The sequence below is a fragment of the Carlito syrichta genome, unplaced genomic scaffold (genome assembly GCF_000164805.1).
Source record: "Carlito syrichta isolate Samal-C Ts95f unplaced genomic scaffold, Tarsius_syrichta-2.0.1 Scaffold301513, whole genome shotgun sequence".
In the NCBI taxonomy this organism is placed as follows: Eukaryota; Metazoa; Chordata; class Mammalia; order Primates; family Tarsiidae; genus Carlito; species Carlito syrichta.
The window spans coordinates 140,030-151,627 of NW_007245609.1; the positions used below are offsets into that span (position 1 = coordinate 140,030).

Below are 11,598 nucleotides of genomic sequence, written 5' to 3' on the forward strand. Positions count from 1 at the left end.
GGCTCAGGCGGTCCACTCACCTCAGCCTCCCAAAGGCGCAGGATTACAGGCTGAGCCACCAAGCCTGGCTGGCACTCATGTCTTAAACATCAGCTTTAAGACATGTGAAGGAGGTGTGCCAGGTGTGATGCTATTGCCTCTCATCTCCAAGGTCACCCTCTCAACTCTGCTTTGTGATGATACAGCTGGAACTCTGGAAACCACATTTCTGCTTTGCCACCTGCACCCCATCAGACTTGGCCAAAGTAGGGCTAGAGGGAGATTGCAAGGCTGGAGGACCAAGAAGGAACTTATTCCTTCTTCTCAGTCCTCTGTCTGCTTCTTGTTTGCTTTGTTAGCCCAGCAATGATTAATCTTATTAGCAGTGTCTGGTCCAGCTTGCAATTTTTTCCAACACTCAAAGAATCAGCAGAATTACCTCGGGGCTTTTGCACTTGTTGTTCTCTCCCGAGGTTGTTCTTCCTGCAGATAGCCACACAACCCACTTGCTCACTCCTTCAGGTCTTTACTCAAATGTCATCTTCTCAACAAGGTCTTCATTGACCGGAGTCCTATTTGAAATCACAACTCCTCCCTCCACCCACTGGCAGCCTCATTCTCTGCTTTGTTTTCCCAGAAATACTCACCACCAACTGACCTTACACATATCTTTACTTATTTGGTATTATATGCCTGCCCCTATCAAAAAGTAAGCATCACAAAGGTAAGGATTTGTCTGCTTTGCTCAATGTTGTGTCTCCAGTGGCAAGAAAAGTTCCTGGCCAATGGCTGGTGCTCAGTAAGTATTTCTTGAACAAATGAATGTACGGTTAAAAAAATACAAGTTTCCACCATGGGAAGAGGATAATTATTCCCTCACAAAGGAAAAATTTATGCAAATAAGTACTGGCTGCTCTAAAGAGCTATATTCTACTATTAAGGAAAAGGCCTATATGCCAAACACTACAATTAAAACAGGGAGGGTATTCCAAAGAACTGTTTTTAGGTGAAAGCATCTATGTACTCTCATTCATTCTTTTAGAATATCTTTTTTTTTTGAAAGCAGGATTATTGAGAAGACAGAAAAGCTCCCACAGTGGAAGGGGACCCGAGGGGCTTGCCCTAGAATACCTCTTTAAAGAATATCTTGCCGGGCTCGGTGGCTCAGCCTGTAATCCTGCACCTTTGGGAGGCTGAGGTGAGTGGACCGCCTGAGACCACGGGTTCGAAACCCACCTGGGCAACTTGGCGAGACCTCATCTCTACAACAAATCAAAAAATGAGACGGGCATGGTAGCGCGCGCCTGTAGTTTCAGCTACTTGGAAGGCTGAGGCAGAAGGATCGCCGGGGCCCAGCAGGTCGAGGCTGCGGTGGCCAGGAGCGGCCACTGCACTCCAGTCTGGGTGACGAAGTGAGACTCCAATTAAAAAAAAAAAAAGAATATCTTATAGCAGTCATTTACACAAAAGGATCAAATTTATTTTGACCTGGAAGAACTGTCTGAAAATGATAATGAGGCTGGGCTTGGTGGCTCAGCCCATAATCCCAGCACTTTGGGAGGCCCAGGCGAATGGATTGCCTGAGTTCACGGGTTTGAGACCAGCCCAGGGAACTTGGCGAGACCTCATCTCTTCAATAAATCACAAATTAACTGGGCATGGTAGCGTGCACCTGTAGTTTTGGCTACTTGGAAGGCTGAGGCAGAAGGATCGCCGGGGCCCAGCAGGTCGAGGCTGCGGTGGCCAGGAGCGGCCACTGCACTCCAGTCTGGGTGACGAAGTGAGACTCCAATTAAAAAAAAAAAAAGAATATCTTATAGCAGTCATTTACACAAAAGGATCAAATTTATTTTGACCTGGAAGAACTGTCTGAAAATGATAATGAGGCTGGGCTTGGTGGCTCAGCCCATAATCCCAGCACTTTGGGAGGCCCAGGCGAATGGATTGCCTGAGTTCACGGGTTTGAGACCAGCCCAGGGAACTTGGCGAGACCTCATCTCTTCAATAAATCACAAATTAACTGGGCATGGTAGCGTGCACCTGTAGTTTTGGCTACTTGGAAGGCTGAGGCAGAAGGATCGCCGGGGCCCAGCAGGTCGAGGCTGCGGTGGCCAGGAGCGGCCACTGCACTCCAGTCTGGGTGACGAAGTGAGACTCCAATTAAAAAAAAAAAAAGAATATCTTATAGCAGTCATTTACACAAAAGGATCAAATTTATTTTGACCTGGAAGAACTGTCTGAAAATGATAATGAGGCTGGGCTTGGTGGCTCAGCCCATAATCCCAGCACTTTGGGAGGCCCAGGCGAATGGATTGCCTGAGTTCACGGGTTTGAGACCAGCCCAGGGAACTTGGCGAGACCTCATCTCTTCAATAAATCACAAATTAACTGGGCATGGTAGCGTGCACCTGTAGTTTTGGCTACTTGGAAGGCTGAGGCAGAAGGATCGCCGGGGCCCAGCAGGTCGAGGCTGCGGTGGCCAGGAGCGGCCACTGCACTCCAGTCTGGGTGACGAAGTGAGACTCCAATTAAAAAAAAAAAAAGAATATCTTATAGCAGTCATTTACACAAAAGGATCAAATTTATTTTGACCTGGAAGAACTGTCTGAAAATGATAATGAGGCTGGGCTTGGTGGCTCAGCCCATAATCCCAGCACTTTGGGAGGCCCAGGCGAATGGATTGGTAGTACATGCCTGTAGTTCCAGCTACTTGGAAGGGTGAGGCAGAAGGTTCTGGGAGCCCAGCAGGTCAACTCTGGGGTTGCCGTGAGTATGCCACTGCATTTTAGCCTAGGCGACAGAGTGAGAGTCCAACTCAAAAAAAAAAAAAGAAAAAAGAAAAAAAAATGATATAGGAGGAAGATTAGTTTCTGAATAATCTGATGAACTCTGCTTATGCACTGATTTGGCACAATATTCATTCCATTTTCAGCTTAGTACTATTCATCCTAGTTTGAACTTTTCAGATAAACTCATCTCACAGTGTTTCACCTAAAACAGATGAATGGCTAATAAATGACCTCCTATTCTAATTTCACCTTTATTTCCACCCAGAAAACATTTAGTGCATCAAATAACCTAGGGCACAGACATTATTTTTCCAAGAGCCTGAAACAGCACCCTCTCCCTTTAATTGTTTAGCTTCTTGTGGATTGTCATAAATGCAGCCACTAGATTAGAGGCTAATCTTCCCTGGTTTAACCCACTTAGATTATAAATCCTTCTAGCATCTGTTACATCATTAGTAATCAGCACCCATAAAAATTATTTGTGTTGCAGCCTATGTAGCTTCATCTGCAATTCTGGAATTTTCTTTTTTTTTTTCTTTGAATTGGAGTCTCATTTCTTCGCCCCAGGCTGGAGTGCAACTGCACACTCACGGCCACCACAGCCTTGACCTACTGGACTCAGGTGATCCTTCCGTCTCAGCCTTCCAAGTAGCTGGAACCACAGGCATGTGCCACCATGCCTGACTAATTTTTTTGATTAATTGTAGACACGAGGTCTCACCATGTTGCTTGGGCTGGTCTCAAACTCCTGAGCTCAGGCAATTCTCTCACCTCCGCCTCCCAAAGTGCTGGAATTACAGGCTTGAGCCACCATGCCCAGCAATTCTGGAATTTTTGTTTGAAAATTTTTTTTCCACTGGAAAGGATTTGTAAAGAATGAGGCAGGCAGGCCGGGCTTGGTGGCCCAGCCTGTAATCCCAGCGCTTTGAGAGACCAAGATGAGAGGATTGCCTAAGCCCGCAGGTTCAAGACCAGTCTGAGCAACTTGGCCAAACCTCATCTCTACAGTGAAATAAAATAAAATAAATTAGCCAGGTGTGGTAGCGTACACTTGTAGTTCCAGCTACTTGGAAGGCTGAGATGGAAGGATTGCCGGAGGTCAGCAGGTTGATGCTGGGGTGGCCGTGAGTGTGTCACTGCACTCCAGCCTGAGCACAGAGTGAGACTCCAACTCACACACACACAAAAGAATGAGGCAGATCTCCATGTACTAACACGGGTAAATAAATAAGAGAAAAAAGCAAGTTGCAGAACTATGTATCTATATTTATAGTATGCTACCATAAATCAAAATACATGTAGGAGACTTTGCATGGAGGAATAGAAAACATATCCATTTCAAACAGCAGCTGCCAGTGGGAAGGGAATGGGTATGCAGATTTTCTCTCTTGGGGAGAGGTCTTTAAAAAGTCTCAGCCTCATAGGCAACATTTGATATTCAAAAAGAGAATGTGCTCATGTATTATTGCAATTGAAGCATAGAATGTTCTGTGACTATGAATACTAAATTAATCACTGGACAACGTCTGTTGGCCCTTGTTGCTCCCTCTGGAAGATGGATCTCGGCTCCAATTCAAAAAAAAAAAAAAAAAATCAAGATAGAGACCCAAGCCCGCCTGTGAAGAAAGTAAAGCCTGGCTCCAATGCTCTCTTTCCAGCCTTTTCAGTGCTTCTTCCCCCCAGCCCATGACTTCTGCCTATCAGGCCTACTGTGGCAGCCTACCCAGGTTTACTTTTGTGGTCACCTCAGAACAGTATCCAAGTCATAAGACAGCTTCCTTTGTTTTTGTAGGATCTTATCCTTTTGAAACTAGCTCATGGTATAAACTCATCTCTCCTAAGGTAATAACAGTTTCTAATACAAATTTGCAGTTTAACAGAGCACTGTGGCAGAGTAACTGCAACTCTAGACTCCTCTACCACAGCAAGCCAAAGCAGAATTGAATCTTTCGGAAGGCATTCAAACAACAGTCCCACTGGCAGTTGTTATAGTTATTACTGATTTATGTAAATTGCACTTTAGATGAGACACACATTCTTTCATTTGGTTCTCATAACAGCTGAGTGAGATGGGGAAAAGAAACGATTACTATAGTTCCTTCAGATAAGGAAACTGAGAATTAAGGAAGTAATCCAGCAAGTGGCAGAGATTGGATCCTAATGCAGTATTCCAAATCCTTTTCCTCTAACCAAATGCTTTTGCTCCACCACTTAGCCTCCTTTGTTGCCTACTAAAAATTGTGCTGATGGTAGATTTATCATGAACAAACCTGGTCCCAGGACTCTGACCCTGATTCGTGTTCAGGGTCTCACTCCGCCTTGCTCTGGATAACCTCAAGTCGTTTGTCTGTTGGTGAAATACTGGCCATAAAAGGTGTTACTACAGAGTTTCTCATTAATGATTTCAGTGTCGCTTAAACAGATTAGAATTCCAAAACAGCCCATGATTTCAACTAGCCGTAGACCATAATGTCTTGTATCTGAGATGCTGTGGACATACAGTATTAAGAAACTTTAACTGGGGATAAGGAAGTTTATATCTGCAGACGGCTAGTTTAAATTCAAGGTTTCCATCTTTTAAATGAATAGAGCAGAGGGCAGACTTTGTCCTCCACAGGTGTCCACAACACATTTGACACAGAAAATGCATCCGTGAAAATGCTGTCTTTTTGCACTCTGAAGAGCTGTTTAGGAAACACTGAAACTTTAGTAGTTTGCTTCTGGGGATGCTTATGTAAATGTATTGTGCTGAGAGCTACTAATAACCTGGGCCTTAAAGTGGCAACAAACACACCGAACAGCACAACTGATTCACCTGTTTTTATGGGTTTATCCACTGTGGGGTAGATCAGTTTTTCTCAAGTTAAAAAAAAAAAGGCTGGGCAATGCCTGTAATCTCAGCACTTTGGGAAGCCAAGACGGGAGGATGGCTGGAGGCCATGAGTTGGAGATCAGAATGGCCAACATGGTGAGACCCCCCCCCCATCTCTACAAAATAAATTTTAAAAATTATCCGGTCCTGGGGGCACCCATCTGTAGGTCCAGCTACTCGGGAGGCTGAGGCAGGAGGACAGCTGGAGCCCAAACCAAACCAAACAAACCGGAAATATCCATTCCCAACAGATGCTGGAAAGTAGGCAATAAAATTCTGTCCTTTGCACTTTCTAGAAATAGAGTAATATAAATGCTGTCCAAGAAATCTTTACAACAACCTCTTTGGCGAAAATTAAAATACTTCCCAACACCTCCATGTGGAGCATTCTCCGTGGGGGCAGAGAGAAGGTGGGAGGCTGGGATCACCGAGTAGGGCGCGTCTGCTTCGGGCGCCGCGTCTCCCAGCCAGCCCTCAACGGGGCGGGGACCGGGACAGCCCCCCGCCTGCACCCAGCCCGCGCCGGGCCCAGCGCACGTCCCGCCCCCGCATTACCGACGCCCCCGCGGGCTGCTCCGCTTTCTCCAACTCTTCCTCCTTCAGGATCTGCGCCACCGCCGCCAGGGTCTGCAAAGGGTCTTCGCGTTCGTACTGGGCGACCCGCGCACCGGTGTTGGGATTGACAGGGGTGTGGAAACTGGAGGCCGCTAGCCTCGCCACTGGGTGCGCGGCGGCCATCTCCCCGCCTCCGAGGCCCCAGCGCCCGCGCTGGCCCGGGGCGGGTAAGCTGGCGCGGCCTCTGGCGACCCGGCGGCTCCTCGCTTGGGGAGGGCGGTTACTAGGGGCGCGGTGACTGGGGACGCTACGGGGGCCGCGAGGGGCCAAAAGTCACACACTCTTCGCACGCTGCCGGCGCGCCGAACGGGGCGCGTTCCGGACGGTGGGAGTCGGCACCGAGTTCAGGAGGGCGTCTGGCGGGACGCGCCATCTGCTCGCTTCCTTTGCGTCTAACCGCCTAGACGCAGTCCTCTCACGTTATACGAATGGGACAATTCGTTTTGTGAAGAAATCAGCGCGTTTTTGTTAACTACAATAACATGTCCAGAGGAGACGGCGGCGGAAGAGGAAAGCAAAGGTGTCACAGTGTGGCGGTGTCAGAAGAGCGCGAAGGTTCGCGCTCCGCTCCCTAATATGGCTCTCCCGGAGCTCGAATGTGGAAAGGAATGTGATGCAGTCCACTCTGGTTGGCTGGAAGGCTAGCAGGAGCAGACCAATCAGAAGGAGGCTGCCAGTTGGCTCTCTCGAGCTTTTCTTAACCTGACCAATAGAAGCCCAGAGTTGGGCGGTGACTAGTCCTCCCACTAGTGAGTGACAGCTCAGGTGGCGCGACTTGCGTTTGCTTTAGGCTCATCAGCTTGGGAGTGACAGAATTGGAGGGCGCTAGTGCCCAACAGACACACCCTTCTCCACCTCAATGCCCCCCAACTCTTCCCACTCGGGATTTAAGCGCTTCAGATGGTGCTTTCCTTCTGCCACAAGCGGCAGTAGGAAAGACCTAACCTCAAAATAGCGGGCGTAGTGCAGCCTGCGGCATTGCTACCTAAGCCCGGTTTCCTAAGGCGGATGCCGCTCCCGATCCTCCCTCTCCCTGTCCTTTTTAGTCTCTTCCCGCCCCAGCCCCTCAGACTGTCACCAAGTTAACAGTTGTGCCTAACTGTGCCGCTCACGACGTCTAGAACCCAGTCCTGAGGTCTCAACCTTTCTCATGAAACCTTTGTTCGCTGTCTAGCTACCTGCAAAATCCCCCACTCCCTCGCCTCCTTCAGACTGCTCTTTTATTTGGCTGAGCGTTTGCTTCCCATGCTGGAACAGATGCTGGGCTCTGAGCAGAAGGCAGAGCTGGAAGCCCTTGGGATGGATGGCCAAGTGACCGGGGTATCAACTTCCAGTCAGTGACATGCAGCTAATTCTGTGCCTGCACGTGCTTGTCTTTGGATTTGGTGTTGTAAGCCGGTCCCCAAAACAGCAAGACAGGTTCACATGATGAAGCACTGCAAGTGGATGATTAGAATAAGATAAAATATTAAAATAATAGGAATGAGTGCGGTGGACATGTGTATGCAGAATAGCAGAAAAATTCAACAGTTCATCAGCAGTATTCTAAGTTTGCAGACATCTAATAACATAGCATCAAAGTATATGGAGCAGAAATGAACAGATCTACAAGAAAGTGAAATCGCACATCATCATAGGAAAAATTGTTTTGCACTTTTGTATTGCAATGTAACTTGGGTGCAGTGAAATGAATAGATCTTAAATGTATAGGTAAGCGCTTACAAATGTTTGCCCATGAAATGATACCCCTATTTAAATATAGAACATTTTCATCATCCCAGAAAGACCCCTTGGGCCCCTTCCCAGTGTCTTCCCAATCCCATCTCCTAGACTGTTCTAGAACTTCATATAATGGGCTCATACACTACATATTATTTTTGCTCTCGGCTTCTTTTGTTCAGTGTGTTTTTGGGGATTCATATATGAGCGTTCTGTGTTGCATGAAATGGCCAGATCCTACTGTCTCAATCATTAGCTAGAGCTCCCTGGGAGGAGCATGTTCTCAGATACACCTGCATATATGTGAAACTATTGGAGAATATACTGTGAATACTGTGGAGGATTCTCAAGGTGCTGTGCTGGAGGCTGTCAGCCAGTGGTGTGTGTGTGTGTGTGTGTGTGTGTGTGTGTGTGTGTGTGTGTGTGTGACTTAGTTTATTACAAAATTGATGTATGACTTATAATGGTGACTTATAATGAAATATATTCTACTGTAAGTTCCTCATAGACAATTGATCCTCCCAGAATACTTTAATTGGTTTTTGCTGAATTCTTATATTTGTAGCCAACCTGTAGTTGTAATTAATAATGTAGTTTCAAATGAATGTTGATTTTTTTGTTTGTATTTATGATTAAGATACGAGTGAAACATCCAAGATGTATGTTCGAATTTCATTTGTCAATGTTGTGAGCAACTTCTTTGCTGAAATAGATAATTCTTTTGTAATAGTTGAAGAATTTTCCTTAATTTTGTTTGCTATTCACAATGTAAAGGCCATAGACATCACACACTTTTAAGCGTACTCTGCTTTATTACCATTTTCTTACCTCAGGGCCAGGTGTGGTGGTTCATGCCTGTAATCCCAGCACTTTGGAAGGCTGAGAGGGTGATGCGGATTTTTCAGGTCAGCCTGGACTTTCAGAGTGTCAGCTCTAATGGGCTGGTGAGTCAAGCCCTGAGTGTTGTGATGGGAGGGGAGTGGGGGGGGGGGGCTAGCAAGCCTAGCCTCCTGGGTGTCTCAGCTTCAGAGTCGTGCCTTTTTCCAGCAGCTCTCCTGGTTGCAGCTCTTCAGGGTTGAGGTTCTTGTCCAAGCCGATTGGCTAGCACTAGCTGTGAGCTGTAGCTGTTCTGATTGGTCTGTATTACGGTAGGGACCTAACGGTGAGCTGATTGGTTGCTTTTCGAGCCCTGCATTGAGTACCTAAGCTCTAGTTTGAGAGGCTGGCAGGGAGCTTGTTTACCAATGCTGAACCTGAGAGGCTTGCTGGGCATTTGCTACATTATTACCAGGGATGCGCCAGTCTGCCTAGTCTTTCTCTAGCTATCTCCAGTCCCAGTAGGAGGATTCAAGGCCAGGAATTCAAGACGAGGTTGGGCAACCCTGTCTCTACAAAAAAATGTAAAAACTTCGCTGGGCATGGTGGACATGCCTGCAGCCCCAGCTACTCGGGAGGCAAAGGTAGGAGTTTGGAATTACAGTGAGCTATGATCACACTACTGCTTCCCAGCTTAGGCTGATATAGCAATAACTTGGCAAAAAAAAAAAAAAAATTCCTCTATCAGTTTCTTCAGTCCAATTGTAACATTTGCTGATTTCCATGGTGTCAGCACTCCCATCATGGTCAATTTCAAGCTACCAATGTGACATCACTGAACATGAATTTGAGAAAAGATGTCCAGTAGCACATTATTATATAGTATTTCCAACAAACCAATACAATAGATGCAATTAACCTCAAAAATATAAATGTAGGTAAAATGTAGCAACATAAGAGGAAGTAAAGAGTTTTGAGAAATTATCTATTTTTAACATAACCTACTGTAATTTCACAAAATTAAAACAATTTTTTGAGTTGGAGTCTCACTTCGTCGCCCAGGCTGGAGTGCCATGGCACGCTCACAGCTACCCAGCGTTGACCTGCTGGGCTCTGGCAATCCTTCTGCCTCAGCCTTCCAAGTAGCTGGAACTATAGGCATGTGCTACCACACCTGGCTAATTTTTTTCTTTAAATTTACTGTATAGATGAGGTCTCACTAAGTTGCCCGGGCAGGTCTCGAACCCACGGGCTCAGGCAATCCACTTGCCTTGGCCTCCCAAAGTGCTAGGATTACAGGCTGAGACACTGAGCCCAGCCACAAAATTTAATTTTTAATAATGGCTATGTTCAACAACCAGTTTGCAAATTTCCTGAAAAGTTTATAATCAAGTCTCTCAAGCCAGTATTCGTAGGCTCCAGCACACTGCTGCATATATTGCGATCCTCAGAATCTTTAAGGGAATTCAAAGCAGCTTAGTTCCATGATTGCCACATTTACTATTGTGTATAAAATAGCTATGAATAATATGTATATCTTTTTTGATATATTTATGTTCCTATGGTCTCGAAAGGGTATAGAAGATTTGAATGGCACAATTAACAATTCGATTATACATGTGTTAGATGATAAGGTTAACATATACAGACATATGCGTATACAACATATATACCTACATATACGTAAAACTATTGGAGGATATACATTATTTTAGGGGTTCACAGGACGTTATGAAGAGTAACCAGTGAGCCAAACGCTATATACACATGGATATAAGGATGAGACCTACAGATACTGGGGACTTCTAAAGAGGGAAAGGAGAAAGAGAGGCGAGAGCTGAAAAACTACCTGTTGTGTACCATGTTCACTATTTGGGTGATGGGTTCAACAGATGCCCAAATCTCATCATCACACAATATACCAATGTAACAAACAAGCCTTTGCATGTACCCCCCCAAATTTAAATTTTTTAAATGTTTAGAAAAAGAAAAATAACCATAGTACTAAGTCATAAAGCTAGCTAGTCTCAACAGATTTTTTTTTTTTTTTTTGAGTTGGGGTCTCACTCCATCGCCCAGACTGGAGTGCCGTGGCCGCTCCTGGCCACCGCAGCCTTGACCTGCTGGGCTCCGGTGATCCTTCCGCCTCAGCCTTCCAAGTAGCTGGAACTACAGGTGCGTGCTACCACACCCGACTAATTTTTTGATTTATTGTAGAGATGTGGTCTCACCAAGTTGCCCAAGAGGGTCTCGAACCCGCGGACTCAGGCCATCCATTCACCTCGGCCTCCCAAGGCATGGGATTACAGGCTAAGCCACCGAACCCGGCGTCTCAATAGATTTCAAAGGATCCAACCAATGTTCTCTGACTACTTAATGCAATTAAGTTAGACATTAATTTAAAAAAACTAGAAAAGCCTCTTTAGTTGAGAAATTTAGAAACACTTCTAAAAAACACTTCGTGGGTTACAGAAGAAGTCATAACAAATTATAGAATCGAAAAATAACAAAAATATTATGCATCAAAATGTCTTAGATGTGAAAATGGTGCAGCCACTTTAAAAAAGAGTGGCAGTTTCTCCAAAAGTTTAACAATTACCTTGACTCACTCCTAGGTATATACACAAGTGAATTGAAAACACGTTCACACAAAAATTTGTACACTGAAAGAAAATTAAGTAATGAAGGGTAAGGCCTTCTAAAATGGAATTAGGAGATTGCAAGATTGCATTCACATCTGCTAAAAGTCATACCACAGAACAGACTTGTGTTATAACGAGTTTTTTTTTTTTTTTTTTTTTTTTTTTT

The 11,598-nt window shown here is 45.5% G+C and overlaps 1 protein-coding gene across 2 annotated transcripts in view; it reads right to left on the bottom strand.

The window, feature by feature from the left end:
* Window positions 1-6,475, bottom strand: part of FAM161A (family with sequence similarity 161 member A) — a 20,796-nt gene extending 14,321 nt beyond the window's left edge. For both annotated transcript variants that reach the window (XM_021710776.1, XM_008054794.2), the window contains exon 1: window positions 6,196-6,475. In XM_021710776.1, coding sequence (XP_021566451.1) covers window positions 6,196-6,378 — 183 coding nt within the window. In that variant the 5' untranslated portion in view covers window positions 6,379-6,475. The remainder of the gene's footprint in view (window positions 1-6,195) is intronic.
* Between the last annotated feature and the right edge of the window lie 5,123 nt (window positions 6,476-11,598).